Source organism: Poecilia latipinna, unplaced genomic scaffold (assembly GCF_001443285.1).
Source record: "Poecilia latipinna isolate Pla-1442-1.1 unplaced genomic scaffold, P_latipinna-1.0 Scaffold376, whole genome shotgun sequence".
In the NCBI taxonomy this organism is placed as follows: domain Eukaryota; kingdom Metazoa; phylum Chordata; class Actinopteri; order Cyprinodontiformes; family Poeciliidae; genus Poecilia; species Poecilia latipinna.
This window is the reverse complement of record NW_015112992.1, coordinates 426793-447397: the sequence shown is the minus strand read 5'-3', so window position 1 is coordinate 447397 and position 20605 is coordinate 426793. Positions and strand designations below refer to the sequence as shown.

The 20605-nt window shown below is 37.9% G+C and overlaps 1 protein-coding gene and 1 long non-coding RNA gene across 5 annotated transcripts in view; one reads left to right on the top strand and one right to left on the bottom strand.

Moving 5' to 3' along the window:
* Positions 1 to 17107, top strand: part of LOC106950064 (cell surface glycoprotein MUC18-like) — a 42338-nt gene extending 25231 nt beyond the window's left edge. The window contains exons 2-17 of one of the 3 annotated variants that reach the window (XM_015036706.1): positions 6673 to 6803; positions 6891 to 7125; positions 7235 to 7302; positions 7394 to 7481; positions 8266 to 8445; positions 8848 to 8978; positions 9424 to 9541; positions 9624 to 9739; positions 9941 to 10082; positions 10171 to 10295; positions 11781 to 11925; positions 12221 to 12340; positions 13401 to 13442; positions 13839 to 13962; positions 14874 to 14985; positions 15102 to 17107. In XM_015036706.1, the coding sequence (XP_014892192.1) occupies positions 6673 to 6803; positions 6891 to 7125; positions 7235 to 7302; positions 7394 to 7481; positions 8266 to 8445; positions 8848 to 8978; positions 9424 to 9541; positions 9624 to 9739; positions 9941 to 10082; positions 10171 to 10295; positions 11781 to 11925; positions 12221 to 12340; positions 13401 to 13442; positions 13839 to 13962; positions 14874 to 14985; positions 15102 to 15104 (1880 nt within the window). In that variant the 3' untranslated portion in view covers positions 15105 to 17107. The remainder of the gene's footprint in view (positions 1 to 6672; positions 6804 to 6890; positions 7126 to 7234; positions 7303 to 7393; positions 7482 to 8265; positions 8446 to 8847; positions 8979 to 9423; positions 9542 to 9623; positions 9740 to 9940; positions 10083 to 10170; positions 10296 to 11780; positions 11926 to 12220; positions 12341 to 13400; positions 13443 to 13838; positions 13963 to 14873; positions 14986 to 15101) is intronic. The other 2 variants (XM_015036707.1, XM_015036708.1) reach the window with 2 other exon arrangements.
* On the bottom strand, positions 201 to 20582 carry LOC106950067 (uncharacterized). Of its 2 annotated transcripts, none has more exons than XR_001425518.1 (3): positions 19190 to 20582; positions 17165 to 17340; positions 201 to 315 (listed from the first exon to the last, which is right to left on the bottom strand). It is a non-coding gene; the product is annotated as an uncharacterized LOC106950067 (long non-coding RNA). The 2 variants fall into 2 exon arrangements; XR_001425520.1 differs by having other exon boundaries at positions 17165 to 17297.
* Between the last annotated feature and the right edge of the window lie 23 nt (positions 20583 to 20605).

Here is a 20605-nt window from a genome sequence, read left to right as displayed (position 1 = left end):
AAATATGATGATGAAACCAATCTGGGGGAAAAAAGTTAATTGGAAGAAGTAGTAAAATTAGATTAAATTTAAAAAAGATACTATGGGAAGAAATTGGAAGTGGAAGGGGGAAATTGTTTATTAATATTGTGTTGTAAGTATTTGTTCAATAAAAAGACCTTTAAAAATTAAATTTTATCAGAGTGATACCATATTTAAAAATTTAGAGGCTCCGCCTTTTCAGGAAGAAGGATTGTTCTTCTTTTGATACTGAATCTTCAGTTTGGCTCTAAATCCTGCAGTGGTTCTGGCACAAGCTCTGCTGAACTGAAGCTTCTGCAGGGAAACAAACTTTCATTTTTCTTCAGCATTCGATTAATTGGGACTGTTTTAGTGGAACCTGAGCGCCTTTCCCTCTCTTTGGTCCTTAAATGCATATTATTCCTGGACTCCATCAATCATAACACTGACCTTTTCCCCTGCATGAGGCGACGTGGCTGCGTACTGCAACCGCAACTTTAGCTTTTTCCATTTTAACCATTTTCTGTCATCTGTAATTACTTGCTTTAGTGTGAAACGGTTGATAGACACGACAGGAATATGATACGACAGAGGCTGCATGTTCTGGGTTTGACGTCCCTCCTTACTGTAATTAAATCTTGGTAGTTTTCAAACCTTTGTTCATTTCAGCCTCTCTCTAGTGGCAGGAAACAATAACACAAACTTGCCTGTCAAACATATTGGATAAAATCAAAGGAATCCAAAAAGCAAGATCTTAAAGAGGTTTTTTTTTTTTTTTTTTTTTTGCTGGCTGCTATGATTACTCAGCCTTCATGGGGAGCTGAGCCCTCAGTGCAGTGCTTTCTAAATCAATTAGAGCTCTGGACAGTAATCTGCCGCGAATGGCAGCTAATGTGCCGAAGGTGAGCGTCCTCTTCTCTCTCTCACTGATAGCCATCTGTGGTCTGGGCTCAGCGCCAGCGCGGAGCAGAGCGAACGGCAGGATGACGGCCGACTGTTACTGAAACCATCACAGGGACAAAGTCCAAACAGATCCCATCCTTTGAGCTGCACACGCCTCATCTCATCAGTCTGCCTGTCAGAGAGATGATGACTGCTGCTGCGTCTGGAAAACACTCACAGGCGACTTTCTTGTTTTTTATTACAGTCGTAGACGAAGGTTTTGGCACGGACATAAACGTGTTTTCAGCTTCAGTTCACTAAATATTTACATTATTACACAGATGCATGTCAACTCTTGTGACTTATTTAGAAAATGTGACTTTACAACAAATCAATATTAGTGTTTCCTCTTGTCATAAGGACATAAAAACCTGTGACAGAATGAGCTCAGTTCACCCTGTTAAAGAGTGGCTGCTTATAAAAGAGGGGCTGAAGTCTTTGTATTCTTCTGAGCACCTGTCATCAAAATGGCCTCACATGTTCAAGGAGAATGTTAATTTTGCACGTCTTGATTTTACATTGTTCTTTTGAAGCAACTTAATGGATGACCAATCCCACGTCAAAACGTCCAGTATGCGTACAGCCTGCTGTAGCCTGGGATGCAAGATCAAAGATGAAAACTCAAGTTTTAGTGAATGTCTGAAGTTGCTGAGTAAAAAATGTCTTGCTGTCACAACCAGAACCAGAATTTGTCTTCTTCTTCTTCTTCTCCTCTTAATTGTCTCCCATGTTTATTGAAATAAAACTGTCTTGGGGTTAAACGCTACACCTGAGTGAGTTTCTGGACACTGATAGGACTGATATAAAGGTAGAAAATATGTGATAAAATAAAGTTAATAATAGCCTCCTGACCAATTGTAGCATGCAAAGGAGAACATGTTAAAATGACGGATTAGGAAAAAGTCCAAACAGGTCTGCCTAACTTCAGGATTGTCTCATCCTGAGACATGCGAAACAGAATCATGTTTCCACCATTGCAGAGCTTCCTCCACACTGGCAGCAGGTGGATGTGAGCGCATTTACAAGAATATTGAGGCCATGTCCTTTGTAAAATATCTTTGATGATAATCCCAGAAAATAGTTAAACTGGGATGAATGGTGACTCTAGAGAAATCACTAAGTAAACGACTTCAGTCCAAGAAGAACATCAGACAGAGGATTCATTTCTCTAATGAATCCTCCATCCTTATAATTCAGGGCCTCCTCCCATCGAGAGGAAAAATAAATGCTGCAGTGGAGAAAACATTGCATCATAAGAGAACTTCTTCTCCTGGAGGTGGAGCGCCATGTCACAAGGCAAAAGCCATGATGAAGTGGTTAAAAGATACCAACATAGCTTTGATATTTAAAACGATTGTGATCAACAGGAATAGGTCAGCATCACTCGGTGTGAGGCTCCAGAAGCCTTTCAGACATCTGGCATGGAGAATGCTTTAAGAACAGTATTTGAAAAGTAATGCAGTTGTGTTTAGTATAAAATAAAAACATAAAATAAATCAGACAGAACATTTCCTCTCCATGCAGGAGGTGAAGAAAAGCTTCGTTATCTGTGACAGAAACTGATTATATTGTCAAGACCGGACAAGTTCTGTTAGAAATGACTTCCTCTTGGGGTTATCTTATCTTCTGTAGGAAGTGTGCTCACTGCAGGCTCTGACACGCCTCTCCCTTAAGACAAAACTAATTTTGTAGAGTTTAATTTTTTTTTTCTTTCATTAACTTGTAGGAAGATATTAGGGTTTTGCAGAATCCCTCTGACTTCTTGATTTTCTTCTAAGCTTATTGCTCGTGTCTTGCATCCTTTTCTCCCTCAGCCCATTACTACCAGATGCAACATTCGCTTGTTTCCAAACCATTTTCCGTGACGTCCATGTTTTCAGCGAACACCAAACTATTTTGGATAACTTTTCACAAACATTTAGATAAAGTAAAAAAAAATAAATAAAAAAAGCAAGATGTTTTCCTGTCAAGTCTAAGTTTTAACTTTTATACTAAAATTTTGAAATGCCTTCATGTTCCATAGGGAGTAACTTCATTATTGTGTTTTTGGAGCATGCCTTTGGCTTTAAAAGATGACATGGTCTTCCTGCAGGGAAAATGTTGATTTAGTATATGTACTTTATTTATTTATTTTTATTTTTTTACATTTAAATCTAATACTGGGCATTAGTGAGAAAGTACAGGATGGCCAGTCTCCAAATGAATTTGTTCAGGAGACACTAAACTGACTAAACTGGATGGGGGCCTCATATGAAGGGTGTTCTGTGAAATTTGAACTGGAGCTTTTGTGTCGGCCAAACCATCTGTTGCAAGAATCTGAGGATAAATAGGAAAATTAACCGACTTTCTGATGGAGTCTCTACCCCGTAAACAATAAGCTTTCCACAAATGAGCGCCTAATTTTAACCAGCACCTTCTGATCACAAACTGAATGGCTGACAGGTTAAACAACGTCATTAAAGTTGCTCATTATCGCTGTGTGTGTGTGAGTGTGTTAATTGCTGTGTTTGCATTACGAATGTGCGCAATATATTTGGCTGATGTAAAAAAAAACAAAAAAAACACAAATTTGCAGTTTCCATTAAGCAAATTTATTTTTGTAATTTCAATTACAAAAATTTCATGGTTAATTGAAACGCAGCTTATGAGAACAGGAGACGGAGAAAGAGAGAGAAACATTATTTTCTTAAACTTTTCCATCTACATCTTTTGTCAGCATCTAGCATGTTAGTTTTCAAATTCTTTGAGAAAGATAATAGAAAAAGTTTACCGTACTGTTTGTGACTGTTTAATATCTCCTTCCCTGTCTAAAGGGATCTGCCTAAATAAACAGCTCTGATGCTGCTGTGGAAAATAAATTTCCATTTTAGGGCAACAGATGTCAGAGGAAAATGAGGATCCCCACCGGTGCCTTCTATTTACAAAGTTCCCTACTCAAACACATCAATAGTACTTAAAAATCTGTGGAAACCAGAAATCCAGCAACCTACTTCATGTCAGGAGACTTCTGCTAGACATGCTGAAAGTGATGCTCTCTCTCTCTTGCGGTCTTGCAACCTGAATGATGCATCTCGACATACGTTTTTAAAAACACCTCACTGGCTCAGAAAACAGCCAGTGCATCCAACCAGTGGATGCACTTATTGTGCATCCACTGGTTGGATAAAAGGTTGGACTTCTATTTTTTTTAACCATCTCAGGTCGATTTCCAACTATTGATCATGTGAGAAATACGGCAGACAGATGACGAAAATAGAGAGTAGTTTTGCCTCCGCATTCAATAAGAGTCCAGTCAAAGTAAATCATTACGTTTGTTGTTAACTGAGGAGGCTGCTGCCAAAAAAAAGAGGATGCTCAGCTCTTTCTCTGTCGCATTGATTAAGACTATTAATCAATGTGTGCTAATAGCTGTGGTACCTCAGACATGAACGCTAGACAAATTTAACAATGAAATGGGACGTTGCTGTCAGAGTGTTTAAAGATCAGGATTTTTCTTGTAGGGGCTGCAGTTCCTCCTAGGTGGTGGTGGTGGTGGTGGTGGGGGAGGTTTGGGGTCCGGCAAGTTGGTCAAGAGCGCTGCTCTTCCATCGTTAATGGCCAGGAAATGTCTATGTCTTAGAAACTAATTGGATTTTCTTACCAGGAAAGCATCTATACGGCTCCATTAGCCAGGAGTAAACAGCGACATGCAGCTGAGTGAGAGACAGGTGGGCTAATGCAGAAAGATGCAGGGATCCATGCTGGCTTGTTTTTGCAGCAGAAATTAGAGGATTGGTTCACAAACAAAATAAATGTGCTTTATATTTTCATGCATTTACAGAAAAAACATACAATATTATGGAAAAAATCTTTAAAGATCAACATACACGCACTTTCTTTCAATAAGGAAAATGAGCCTTCTGTTTTATTTTTACCTTTAAAAGCATTTGAAATGGATTGATCTCTACTTTTAAAGAAATAATTAATTTTAACTAACTAAAATAGCACATTTAAGCATATGGTTAACAAAAGTCAGCCAGAAAGGCAGCAAAAGCTAAAAGCCGAGTTCTGGCTGTGAAGTGGCGTTTTCCCACAGAGCTCTGTTCAACTTGCAGCAGCAATTTATAGCAACAAACCTCTTAAGGTCACTGGGCTTCTTCTCTGCCCTGAACTCCTTTGCATTTACTCAAACAATGTGGCTCCAAGTGTAACTGAGGGTCTCCACAGACTAAAAGGATGGTCAATTCAGGGGAAACAAAAGCGGGGGGGGGGGGGGAGGGAACCTTGGTTCCTCACAGACAGATCATGAAGGAACAGTGGTGCTACTATGCAGCCTGTAAATCAGGCCTTTCTTCCTGTGTGAGGGTGCCATGTTAGAATGCGGTGCATTTATGTGCACATGGGTGGGCTTCTCATTCCTATCATAGCATCCCTCTCTTCTTCTTTTGCCCATCAGGACTTTCCTCCTTTTTACTGATTTACATTTCTTATGATAATCCTGGGCAGTTTTAACACTTTAGTTCACAGAGCTGAACAATTTCCTCGTCACCCTTGCATATCTGAAGTAAAAAGCTGTTTACATAATAATAGTCTCATTATTATGTAAACTGTATCCGATGTATTGCAAATAATTCAAACAACTAGAACCTTTCCATATTTGGTCACATTACAACAAAGCAGACTGCATTTTATTGGGATTTAGCAAAACTGAACTTTGTGGCTTTCATATTAAAACATTGTGTTTGGCAGAGAACTAGCCCTGTACATCCACCCTGAACACAACAACCCCACTGTGAAGCATGGAGGTGGCATCATGTAAAGATGTTAGGAGACTTTTGATCAGCGGGGTTCAGGGAGTTTATGAGACGATTGGGGGAGAGCTGAATGCAGAGCATTCCTGGAAGAAAAGTCATTAAAAGCTGTGAAGGTTTGGGGTAGAGGTTTGCATTTCAGCAAGTCAAAACAGACATGAGAAGCAGAATGCTTTAGATCAAAGTACTTATGTGTTAGATTGGACCAGTCAAAGCACAGACCTGAATTTATGTGAGAATCTGGAAATAGATACAGGCAAATACTTTAAATGCAATCTGAGTGAATTTGAGTTATTAGTTTTGCAAAGTAGAATTTGTAAAAACCACACCTGAAAACACATTGAGCTGCAAATATATCAAAAGATTGTTTTCCAAAGTATTTATGAAAGAGAGTCAAATGCAGCACATACCTCATCTTTGACTATTCAAATTCTAATAAGTACATGAACCCTTTTAACTCATACTTTTGCACTACTTTGAGTTGGCCTGTAATATGAAAACATAATAAAATATCTAGACTTTTGAGTGTAAAAGGAATTTTGCAAAATACTGCAGCTCAAGATGTTTTGTTTCTTTTTTTTAATACATATATTCTGAGAATTGCTGTCACAATGGCTCATTAAAAATATTTTCTGAAGAAAATGAACACATGATGAAAACAATCAAACACATATCAGCCTGACCAGGATGATTTTGAACGCCAAGTAAATCCCATCAAAACACCAAACTGGGGCCTATTTGCGTTGTTTCAGATTTTTAAGTACCAGTTTGACCAATGTTGACTTGTGGTGGACTTCTATAAAAACTGCAGTGGTGATCATTTAAAAGAGAAACTTCAACAACGTGTTTACCTTTTGTTGTTTTGGAATCCAAAACTTGGTTCAATGTAAACCAAGTTTTGGAAAGCAGACATAGAAACATCTTCATCTCCCTCCTCCAGCCAGGGCCGCTGTGGAGGTGAACATGGAGGACAAAGTGGAAGCTTTTTTGGGAGACGCAGCTCAGATCACCTGCATGTTCAAATCGGACGACTTTGGTGGCAGCGGCGGCATGACCGTGGAGTGGTACTATGTGAGTGTCATCAAATCTTTTTCTCTAGACACCCAGAGAGCAAAACCAGCTGTCCTAACATGCACACTGATGTGTGTGAACCTCCAGGTAAAGAATTCAAAAGACTATCAACAAATCTACAGCCAAGACAGCCTTCAAAGCACCGTGGTGAAAAACACTCCTTACTCTGAACGGATCACGGTGAATACCACCGGAAACCCTGGAGAGGTGGTGCTGACGATCAGGCATGTGCAGCTCAGTGACAATGAGGTGGCGTTCAACTGCTACGTCAAGATCATTGGGGAAGGGACCGGAGAGGGAAGCACAAAGCTGAAAGTGTTTAGTAAGATTTACTGCACAAGAGATTAAAAACAGCTAGAGATGAAATTACATTAAGCAGTCAGTTATTGCCTGTCTTCCTTCTCTTTATATTGTCATTTTTTTCTTTTCAGAAACGCCAGAGGATCCCATAATTCAAGGTGTGGGACAAGGGATATCAGTCAACGATGAAATGACAAAGGTAACCAGGTGTTTGATCACAGAGATGAACCATTTGAAAATAATAAACTATCATGACACCACCCTCATGTTTGGACTCCTACATTACATAGATTGCCTCTTGCGAGGTGAAAAATGGATACCCCAAACCGAAGATCACCTGGTACAGAGACAAAATGCCACTGCACAACATTCCAGATGGTGAGACACACTTCCATCAAAGTCTGTATTTAGTTGCACAGTTTTCATTTCTGATCATGTGGTAAAAACATAGCACTGTATTAGAGGCGTTATTATCCAAGATTTCAGTTTCAAGATGTTTAGCTATGTAAAGATGCACAAAATTATGCAAGTTAGTGAACTACACCTCGACCTTATTACAAAGAAGTAATTTAAACAGATCCTGTCCATCAAAAGGTAAAACACCTCAAAAAGTAATAAATCGTGCCACGAGTTGAACAAATTCAAGAAGAGATGAGGATCAAAGTCATCGATCTCTTAGACAGGAAATAGTTTCAAAGCTAATACAGAGACTGTGGGACTCCAGCGAAAAAGCTATAATCCACAAATGGAGAAACCACGAAACAGTGGTGAACCTTTACAGGAATGGCCTGCCTGCCACATTCCCTTCAAGAATGCCTTGACAACTCATCTAGACGGTCACATCAGAACCCCAAACAACATCCACAGCACAACAAATCTACTTAGCTCACTTCAATCAGTGATTCAGCAAAAATAAACAGAAAAGGCCTGAACCACTACTTATGTAAAAAGCAAAAAAACATCCGTCTCACATTTGCCAAAGAACCCACTGTTATTCCCAGAGGACAGCTGAAACGGAGTCGTCTCATTTATAAAACTGGCGTACACATGAAACGGGGGCTGAAACTGGCGAATGTCAAACAGTATTTTGCTTTTTAATGAATTTATCTTTCTCTACCTTTTTACATCTCCTGTGTTTGCAAATGTTTTTTTCGCCTTCCAGTTGTGAAAGTGGATCACAGAGTCACCACTCAGTCAAGTGGTTTGTTTTCGGTCAACAGTGACCTGAACATGAAGGTGGAGAAGAAGGACAAAGATGCAGTTTTCTACTGCGAGGTCTCATTCCTTGTTCCTGGAGCTGAGAAAATGCTTGAAACTAATGGCATTAACATCACTGTCTTATGTGAGTAACCCAGACTTCAAAATGAGAGTTTTCTGGACATTTTGGGTGAATTTCAAGCGATGTGGAACTAATCTGTTTTAGAGATCCTATACCAAATCAGTAGTTACATATCATAGAAACACATTCCAGTTATAAGATGTTCTTGAGGTACCTGTGATTTAGCTTTGTCCATGTATGTATGTAATGTATTATGATGTAATCTGAGAGTAGAAAAGAATCCACAGTACTAAAATGTTATAAAAATGTCAATTAGTTTTCTGTAGTAATAATATATTAACTTAATAACTTTGAGACTTATATTATGAGAAGCAGTATAATTTTTCCCCATGGCGTAACATTTTTTAATCCTTCTGATTGCTAAAAATTCCCAATTAAAGTCTGACCTTGCCTTCTTTGTTTCAGATCCTCCCACGACAGTAAATATGTTGGTTAAACCCTCAGAGGGGAAAATCAGGGAGGGCGACACGGTGGAGATCCTCTGCGCCAGTGATGGAAATAGTGAATCTCAATTTTTCACAATTGACAATAAAGACGTAAGAAATTTGACTGTCACAATAACTCTTGTCTACATACATTAAGCAGGCATCAAAAGTTAATTCATTTCAGTAATTCAAATCTAATATGGATATTTCATTTGATTATGTTGTATTATATTTAAATGTAAATGTTTTTGCTTAAATAAAGAAATGTTATGGCCTACACAGTAGCTGATCATACAGCTGTCCATCAGTCTTTCACTGACACCCTCTGAAATGAGAGGATGTCACAAAAGGTCATTGCTAAACAAGCTGGGGTTTCGCTTGGGGCTGCATCTAAGAGTATTAGTGGAAAGTTGAGGGGAAGGAAAAAATGTGCTAAAAATGGTACACCTGAGGAAATTTCATTTATTTTAATTTCTGTCCATTTTCTAACTATCTTTGTTCCTAAAACGTGAAAAACAACTTGTATGTGATTACATTGTGTTATTTGGTTTTGAAGGTTTCAAGATTGAAGTTGGAGAACGTTACTCGTCACGATACTCGTTTTTACGAATGCAGCGTAGAGGACTTTGAAAATTCTGTGAAATTATCAACAAACATCTCGGTGGAAGTCAACTGTAAGGACTTTCAATTTTACCTGCATTAATGAGAACAACAAATGTGATTTATTAAGTACTAAGTACTTCATCTGTTGCATAGATCTGGACGAGGTGGTCATTGAACCCACCGGTTCTGTTTTGGTGGACTGGAAAAAAGAGTTTTCGGCGACCTGCAATGCTTCATCATCTCTCGGGATCAAGACAACATGGTTTAAGGTAACAGTGCAATGTAGTTTCACACACAGTAACAAAACAATTGTATACATGTATGAGATAATGTCGCACCACCACAAGCTTACTGACACTGACTGTTTTTTACTTAGAAAAAGCAGTGTTCTGATGGATTAAGAACCACTAATGTATGCTTTGCTTTCTATGCTAATGGCAGCAAGTAAGTTTGATGTGTTTTTTCTGCAGAATGGAAAAGAAGTTGTAAAGGGTTACCATTTAAGCCTAAAGGCTGTAACGTATGACACCGCAGGAATATATGATTGTGTAGTGACAGTACCGGAGATTCAGGGAATGCAAGCCAACAGTTCACTACAGGTTACAGTTCAGGGTGAGTTGGACAACAAAACAGCTTATTTGGAACTATTTTCTAAGGATGAATTATCAAATGTGTTTGCTTCATGTCTTTATTTCCTCAGGCCCTCCAGAGATTATAGAAAAACAACTCAATGAGGAAGAGACCAATGAGAGGGAACTTGAACTTACCTGCCAAGTCAGAAGCTACCCTACTCCCAATATAACCTGGGGCACCACTAATGGGAAGGTACTACTGAGGAATGTCTTTCAGTTTTAGCTTTAAGGCCAATATACGCAAAAACGATTCAGTTATCAGACCTAACTCATGAATATGTGACGAGGTCAATTATGACAAAAATCAAACTCATAAAATGTCTCATAAATCCAAACTGGTCAGGTGAAAGTAATGGCATGGATTATTTCCTGAGTCTTTAAAGGGAAATCACTGGTTCTGGGATTTGTTCTTTTGACAAATAACTCTTCTACATGATATTCGTCAAGTTATTATGCAGGAAGATGCCTTTTCCACAGAAGGCTGTCATCAAAATTTATCCCAGTAGGGCATGGACTGGAAACCATTATCAGGGTATACCAAAATTCCTAAAATGTTTGTTTCAAATAATAAAAAAAGTACAATCAGCTCCTACTATTTAACGTTCTTTGAATCAGGAGTTTATACACTAAGATGCATTTCAGAAATGTTCAGGTGATTATGTCACAGGTTTGTAAACTTTTGTTTAGGGCTGTTGTAAAAGAATATTATAGTAATTGAGTACTCTATCGATTGTTGTTATGATTAAAAGAGTAACCAGAAACTAGAAAATTTCTGAAGAAATTTAAAAGGGGCCTGCCAAAGTGTGAATGTCGGTTGGAACCCAGCGTTCTGATGCTAAAAATTAGCATCAATGCTTTGCTAAAATAATACTAATAGCATGTGGAGAATCACAAGAATATTGACTAACATGGACATAGTACATTCAGTATGTTAAAACTAGTGTAAAAGCTAAAATTAGCCAGATGCTAATGTCAGCCTAAATGCTGCCAGTGTTATGCGGGGCATAACTAGCATATTGTCTTACATTGACTTCCTCTATTCAGCATACTAAATATGACTAATAAATAAAAAAATTGTTCAAATGCTTATTGCACTGCCTTGCACTAGTAGGTGCACTGCCTTAACCTGAGAGAAAAAAAAAGCTAAAATGCCTATTTTAGAAAAAGCTGATGTAAATGCACCGCCTTGCGAAGGCAGTGCTCTGACCTGTGAGAAAGAAATACCTAATACTTATTTTATGGAAAGGGCTAATATTAGTGCATTACTTAAGGTGGCACACTAGTGTGTGTGTGGGGGGTGCACTGCTAATTTTTGTGCCAATGTTAATGCACTGCCTTGCTCTAACTTGAGAGAAATAAAAGCTAAAATGCTTATTTTATGGAAGGAACTAATAGCTCAGGTAGGGTTAAGGCGGTGCACAAACCTGAGACAAAATTCTATGTTTATTTTGAGACTGACACAAAACAGAATTTGCTTTGAGTTGAATTTGGCATGTTTTTCAGTAATTATGACGCCACGGTTACTTGAAATGCCAACAAAAGTAATAGCTCCCCTCACTTGATATTGGTGGGACAAGTACCAACTTTTCATGCTTTTTCAAAACAACCTTTGACCCAAATCTGACCCTTTTCCTTTGTAACCACACTGTTCTGTCACTGTTCTGTGTGTTTGTGGCAGATCATCAGCTCCTCAAATCACATGACCGATGTGGGTGCTAAGAGCGTAGCCAAAGTTCAAGTCAATATCACTTCGAACACAACCGTTTTCTGCAACGCCTCAAATGAGTTCGGCAAAGACTCGGCTACGTACGTCATCAAATTCAGTGAGTACCTGCTTCATTCCTGTTGTCCACTCTGTTGTTGTGTCTGAGTGCCCCTTCCTTCCCCATCTGTCTTTCCCCTTCTTGTCTGTGTCAAGGTTTGTTTTTTATTCTTCGTCTGAAGGTCTCTGTGATGTGTTGTAAAGTGTTGCCTGTAACTTGGAGCACTTCACCGTGTGTTCTCTTTGCAAAAGAGGCAACGTCGTGAAGCTGCTCGGCTGTTGACGTGAACCCCTCCGTTCCCCCTAATGCTGTAACGTGAAGTGTGTTCCCGTCTTTACCCCTTACCCCCTTTCAGCTAAACACACCACCACACCAGCAACTACCACCACAACAATCTCTCCAACAACCATTACAGCAGCCAACACAACCAACAATACAAGCACATCCATCATTGCTGCCAAACCCAAATCCAAAGGTAAGATCAGTTGCTTTGCGCCTCTTTAGCCTGATCAAGGTAAACTAAAGGTTGCCGTAATCATCACTGATTTATTACTCTTTCACCAAGTTACTATGTTTAATATAAATTATTTGTTTCTTATTAATAACCTTACATATTCTTTAAATTATTATTTACTGATCAATTAATGATTAATTGAAATCAGTCCACCTTCATTGATTCTGACATTGGCCTTTCCAATACATCAACCTTGTATTTCACTAAAAGTTTCAGCTTAAAAAAAAAATCACCGAAACAATATAATCAGCACGCTGTACGCTTTCAGATATAATCCCCCCCAAAAAAATCCTGATTGAGATTTTTTTTTCATAATCAAGCAGATCAAATACTGAGAAATCTATTGTTTTTCTTGTTTTACTGTAGCATGACAGAAAATTCTCACTTTTTGGCCTCAGATAAAAAGACATAGCTTGATACATAAATGTTGATAATCTGTCATTTTTGGTTGAATTACAATCACAACCAGTAACATCAGGCTGATGTATTTTTAATTATATTGTTCACCGATTATCCTAAGATGAAATTTATAACCTGAGAAAATCATAATGTGGTTGAAAAGGGGGGATCTGCAAAACAGAAGGATATTAGAAACAGTCAGAACAGCATCGCTGTTGGACAGAAATATAAACATAACTGGAGAAGTGATGCTCTGAATCCACTCACAGTGAGCCTTCTTCACTGCTCTTTCTTTTCTTTTTCCTTCAACATATACCCTGCCAGGAAACTTTCCATCCCCTCAGAGGAAAGCTTTTCTGGATTTTTGTTTCCCTCTTGTGAAATGAGATTAAAGAGGGCTACTGTGGGAAATGACTCAGGTCACTGACCAAGATTCATGCTAGATTTTTTTTATTTTTTATCTTTGGTGAGATAAAAGCCTTTTGAATTAAGTAAATTAGTCTGACTTTTTCATACTGAATGCCTGGAATGCCTGTTTGTGTGTCTGGGTGTATTAGCCCTGCTGATTCAGTTATTTAACACACAAACCCTCTGATAACTCTGCTCATTTGGTTTTTCTCAGCCAAAGCAGAAACACCCAAACCACAAGAGAAAGCCCAAAAAGGTTTGTATGTCATGTTGCTGCAGATCGTCTCCAAAAATCAAAAAGCATCCTTTAGCTTATCCACCGTATCAGTTTTCTGGCTCTCTTCCAGCAGATCTTCCTTTCCTATTGAGCACAACATTGTTGTCCATTACCTCCACTTGTCCCTCTGCATGCTTGATGCTTATTCTCCCTTTTGGGAGAGCACCTCTCCTCCTGCAGACTTGAAACTTTCGCACATTTTTTCTTTCTGAGTTGCCAGATTTAGATCACCTGAAAGGCGCCATAGCACTGCTGTATTGTTATTGAATGCCTTTTGTCACAACCTCACCTGCCATCGGACTCTTCCAACTCCGAGCATAATCTCTTTTACAAATCGACTTCCTTTGATTTGTATTTCTGCTTCTTCTTCAACAGGAAGCTATGGGGTTGTCATTGCAGTGATCATTATCTGTATCCTGCTTCTGGCCATCTTGGGCAGCGTGCTTTACTTCCTTTACAAAAAAGGCAAGATCTGCAATCGATCAGGAAAAAAGGACTTGTAAGTTTAATGAAAATGAAATTGACTGTTTTTGTATTTGTTAAGAGAGATAGAGGGATTCTCTAGGTTTTGTTAATTTTTGCTGTTGGGTCTAATGTGAAGAAATAGATTTATATATTTATGTATAGAAAATACTGCTGGAAAAATAAACTTTTCTGTTAAATTTAAATTTACAGGACAGAAGTTCTGTATTCTTATTTGCTAACAACATTTAAATCCAGTTTTTCACACTACTGCAAATATTAGTGTTTTACCAAGTTTGTATTAAAATACATAATTAAAATTCTACAACTTAAGTGGAAACATTTAACTAAAGAAAGTCTGATTCTCCTAAAAGTTTTTACAGACAAGATGCCACCATCAAACATAGCTCCAATTTCACCAATTCCACACACATAATCCCAATAGACGCACACTATTCATTCGAGAAAATACCAAAAGTAGCACACAAACTTTAAAGACGTGATGAGTTTATAGGGAAAGACAGAAAAGAAGCAGCTGATTGTGGGTTTTCCATCACACCCTTTTTGTTTGGTCTCAATGCATAAACTACAAACCAAACTGACCCCTGGAAGGGTTCCTTGTCATAATCACAATGCAGATTATAACTCTGGTCACATGGAAAAAAAAAATTCCTTGGGTAAAATATTATATTGGCTCAGTTCGATTTTAATGGCAGACTAATAAATCGTTTGTCCACCAACATTTGGATTATGATTTCCTTTTCTCTTTGCAACTAAAACACAAGTATTTCCTTCTTCAGCCAAGGATATTTAGTCAAGGCATGCAAAATAGATCATTTTCAGCAACAAAAACATCCACATTAGATATCGTTCCACAACCTCTAAATGACTAAAATTGTTATTCAATTCTTAAGTCACTTATTTGAGCCTGTTCTTGTCCAACCCAAGCACTAAAGAAAAGTCCAGCAAAGATAAGATTGTGGTGGAGATGAAGAGCGACAACACAGAGGAGGCGATTCTGCTCGGGGTGAACGGAGAAAAACAGCTATCCAACGACCAGGTAGATCCCCAATCCTGGACCAGACACACTGCTGATCGGATCACATGTTTCTCTAACGCATAGCTGTTTCTCCTTGTGCCTGTTTGTATGTTAATGTTCCTGTTGGTCCTCTGGAGTGATGAGAACCTGCATGTTCCGAAGTGAGGTGGCGAGAAAGCTGCTCCTGGTGTTCCCTCTCAGGCTCAGACCCCCGGATGCCTTCAAGTCTCCACCAAAGCTCCTTCTTTCCGAGTTACATCACAGAGATAATCAGCTGACACTCAAACAGGTTTTTTTTTATTACTTGCTGTCCGATATACTCCTTGAGTTGAAATGAAACAATTTGCAAGCTCCATGATGTAACTCCACCACACGCCTACCAAGCTTTGACTGTCTGTCTCATTACTGCAAGCCTTGTATACTGCTGATTGTCTGTGGAGCAAGAATTAGAGCACAAAGCCGACAGGGTCTGTTTTAAATACAGAGGTGAACAAATTTATCGCCCGCCCTGAGAAAAGTGTGTAAAAAGCCTTAAAATAATCTACTGTTTTATTCAGGTTATATAATCTCACAATGAAAAGGTGTGAGAAATCCAGTGGTTACTTCAAGGAAATTTATTCAAATAAATAAATAAAATCCAAATATTTGGGAGAATGTCTGTTTTTATTCAGGAAAATTAGTTTCTTCATTTAGTTGTTTAAATTATACCTCCTCCATGTTTGTGTCTGTATTTAGTACTTATCTGAACATGATAAAACACCTTAGGATTTTTTTTAACAAACTGCCCCACATGCCCAATGTTAAATAAAGATGTTTCAGAACTACCAGCAGATTTTAAATAAAAAATTGTCACTGGGTCCTTCAGCAGGATAATGATAGAAAGAACAAAACAACTAAGACGTTGTTCCATGGAGACAGAACCAACCTTCTCGAATGATCTTCTACACGTCAAGTCAAACTGCTGAATATTGAAGATTTCCAATGTAAAATAGTTCTACTGCAAAAATAAAGACGTTTATTTCGAGGCTCTTTGCACATTTTCACCATGGGTGCCATTAAATATGTCCGCGCTGTATGACGTAGCATCACCTCAAGCAGTGCAATCCACTGAAGAGAATAATGATGCAGCTCAGTTACTGTACATATTATAGTCTATGTATATCATAGTGTTTCTATGATTCGGTGCTTCTTGGAGATAAAGCAGGAGCTCGGTTTGGTTGATTGTTTTGCTCATTTTCTGCTATGTTTCGGTCTGCACACTGAAAGTTAAGAGATGCCTCACCTCTTCAGCTACACCTTTTTTATGCTTTACATACAAACATGCAGGTTATTTAAAGACGCATCACTCAGTTTTCTCAACTCCCAGTGCTCTGTAGATGAAGGACAGTATTTTCTGAGGCTGAAGAAGTTGAACTATTGGGTAATGTTTTTCTATTTTATAATTTTGTTTGTTCTCTGTATATTTTTTTTTACATTTGATCAGATTTATTTGTTAGATCTATTGCATTGCCACTAGTCAGGTCATATAATTACATTTTTTTTTCTTAGATATGACATTCAGATGCTTTGAAAAAAACCCATTTCGTGCTGTTGTTTTTTTTTTTTCTATTTATTTTCCATGCACTGATTTTTGTTTTTCCTTTTTTGTGTGTATTCATGCAGTTTTTCTCCAGTATGACATGTTTTTAATGGAACTGTATGCAAATAAACTTAATTTCTATAGCTGTCTTTTTCTTTACGAGAAGGAAATATGAGATTAGAAGAGGTTGTCCTTATCACACACTGAATGCATTTCTGTAATAACTGAAACTTGAGCTAATCTAACCCAAAGAGACACAGAACGCCCTCAGACCTGAAGCCTTCAACCAACAACCGCTTTTCATGTTAATGTTTTGTGTTCATGTTGGTTCCTATAGTATCTGTGTACTACTGAGGAGGGGGGAATGACTGTGACTGAACAACTCCAGCTTAAAGACAATCATGCCATCATAGACTTCCTTCCTTCTGCTTTTAGTAACTCTGGTATACAGTGTTGGTTGTCTTTAAATGTATCTGAGTTATTACGCATCTTGTAATTACCAAAACATTTATTGTTTTTAGTTTTCAAAATCATACCAAATAAAGTTAAATTGTCAAAAATTAAGAGTTCTAACATTAATTTAGCAAATGTTGAAACATGCATTCATGGTTTTCCACTTACTGTGTCTGAGATCGAGCTGCACGAGGGAAACCCAGATATCCGTCTCCAGGGTTACGCTTTCCAGCTCATCCAGGGAGATCCCAAAGAGTTCCAGGTCAGAAGGGTTACACGGTCCCTCCAGTGAGTGCTGGATCTGCCCCAATGGAAAGTGGCCAAGAGAAAGCTTATTTCAGTGCCTGAAATGTTTCAGAAATAAAAACATTATCAAGGTTTCCCTCAGAAAACTTCCTAAGCCTGGTGATTGGATGCTAGGGCAGCCATTCATCCAGCAGCCTGCTGTGTTTTTGAATTAAATAATTTTTCAAGTTAATAGGAAATTTGAAAATATTGCTTGATAATTATGTGTTATTGAAAGACTGGAAGATTAATATCTGAACACCAAATATAAAATCTTAAAAAGTGCAAACAATTTAAAAAGACTTAAATAATTAAGCAATGTTTAGCCTTGGTGGGGGCACAAGTAAAGCCTGGTGGCCCGCCAGGCTTATATTACACTGGGGGAAACCTTGGCATCATTGATTTGTCATACTTAATTCATTTATTCATTTTACCTCTGGCATTTTAGACCCAAATCCAGTTTACAAAATAAAGCATAATTTTCAAAACTGAAATAAAATTCAGCTCTTAGTGAGAGTTTACTGGCATTTAGTTAATTGTAAAATTTACAGATTATACAGGAGAAATGTGATCTCACTATTCAAATGACTTAGTCAGGAGAAGAGTGCAAAAGAAAAATCCTCAATTTGCAGAAGATAGTGCAGTAATCATCAATACTTAGAAACATATAGGACATTACTAACATAACTGATCAAGGACGCTGCTAATTGCCCATGGCAGCAAACGTCTGGGTCCTCATTGTGTCTGGACTGGTCTGAGGCTACCCTACAACACAATGTCTGTAATCTGATTAAATCTTCTTCATAAGAAAAAAAAATAGCTTAAATAGCCATTGATCTTAGAGGACAAACAGCAGCTGAATTCAGCTGAGCAAACAAAATTATATATTCATGGGATATAAAGTCTAAATACAAGATTAAACAATCATGTAAGAAAATGTATTGAATTTTCAGATCTGTATGCTTCACCCTGCTGTCATAATCTGTTTTGCATCTTTGTCTTGCTGCTGTAAGCATGAGCAATTGGTTCTTAGCTGTATCTTTCCCAGCATAAACATCTTCGAAGACTGTCATTTGATCCGCTTAAGGCGGAGGTCAAATCATATCTTGGTTTATAATGTAGTTACCAAATACATTATAAAACAAGAAGCTTAAACATTAAATGCAGCACATGAAACAAAAGTAGCTCTCAAGTAATCAGTTTTGTCTGTAGTTTACCTCTTTATACATTTTGGAGGATTTCTGCTGTTTTGTTATTTTAGGATCACTTTATTAGAGAGATTCTCCTGAAGTTTCTCCCAAACTTCCTGGTCTTGGTTCAGAAAAAAGGACAAGTTCCACTGATCTTTATGTATAAACCCTCCACATATATTTTGTGTCAAATAACTTCATCCACATATTACACTAATACTAAACAATATTCCTAAAATGAGTGGGAGTCAGATCTCGCCCGGAAAAGAATCAAAATTCAGTGTGGACTTCTGCAGCTCTGAACTGTAGGACTTGGGTTTCCAAAAAAATTTTTGTTTTCTCTCTGGGAAAAGGGATTTTCAGGCAAAAAAGTTAAACCATGTATAAAGACAAAAACGTTGGATACAGTTATGCATTATCAAAATGATAGTTTATCCTTTCACTAAACTTCAAAATTAAGATTCTTGAATACAGCACTAAGAAAATATCAAGTTTATATAGCAAAGTAATGAAAACACTTTTTAAAAATCTCATTAACCACTTTATTTTTTTATCCGAGTTCTAAAAGTTGCAAAAAACAATGAGTTGGAATAAAACGCTTAAACGTATTACAACCTGCACAGAGCTCTTACTTTAGCTTGATTTTTTATTATTATTTTGAGGTAAATTTCAGAGGCAATTGAAAACCAGCACTTTTCATCCAACATTAATATCTTACCTTTTTAAAATGCTTCACTCTTTAAAAGTCATGCGTGTCCAAAAGCAAGTCGTAATATCTTTGACAATAGGTAATAAAATGCCTGTTGGTCTAATAAAATATTCAAATGTTATTAGTTTTCATAAATTTTAAGCTAGGGCTGGACGACATCGCTGAAGAACTTACGATATAAACGTTTCAGTCTATATTCACGGTTGCCTGTTAACCATTTTTTCGTTTTGGTAAATATTTGAAATACTGTTATACTAATGACTTAACCTTTCCCGTTTTATCCAGTTTTCACGCCACGCCGCTTAAGCAGTTATGAGGAACTACGGCGAAACCTGAAACTGCAGCTATGCAAGATAGTCAATTGGTTGTTACTAGCAACTGGCTGTTACTAGGCAACAACCAGTTGACTAGCAAAGAGCGAGCGAGTTGATGCTCACTCACTTCCTCTCACGACCTAGCTTAGCCAACTGCTAGTCTTTCCTCTGCCTACATCTCCCAGAATGCTGTGCATTCAAGTGAGATCTAATATTGATCGAGTGTGTGTCATAATACATATATTACTGATTTATCATCCAGCTCTAGTTTGTAATAATCAATAAAACAAATAAAAATAAACTATTGAAATACATCATTGTGTAATAATTCCATTGGTTTTAATTTCCCTTTTTGATATCCATGTAAAAAAAAAAGAGACAGGAAGCGGTTGCTTAACCTTTTATTAACAGCAATGTGCATACTTTCAAATTGATATGAGCTTTAAAAACCATTAAAAAAAATCATGAATGCCTTTCTTTTACTGAGGTGGGGGAAGAAAATTAGAACGACAGCCCCCTCTCCTGGCTGAATATTGAAATTGCACAGCACTGAGCATCTGGGGGCATCCAGAGGCTGAGAACTGATCTGGAAAAAGTGAGCAAAAAGACACTGAAGCGTTTGAGGGATGAGGCTAGATGCGGCTGAAGAGGCAGAGGACAGATCGATGCAAGCATTACTGCACTATGTTGCCTTCAAAGACCAACAGGTACAGATTGAGACCCACAAACACTCCTCGAATATCAAGGCCTTTTAAAAAACAAAGTAAGGACGTCGGTGATCTCTCTCTCATTCTCTAAACATATGGCACAAGTCAAGAAAAAACAAACAAGTAAACAAAACCTTTGGGACAAAATGCACAGGAATGCAAAAATGACATTTTTCTTTAACTGTATACAATAAGCTGTTCTTTAGAGTGACAGTATCAAAGCACAAATCGGTATGCTGTGCAAAAATAAAGGTTAATTAATAATAATACATAATGAGATGCCATCTTGAAACGTCGGTACAGTATTGAGGATTGCGGACCTCCCCAGTCCGTCACCACCCATCATTCAAGAAGTTTCTCAAGGCAACTAGGAAATAAACATGAGACAGAACTAGAGACGGCGC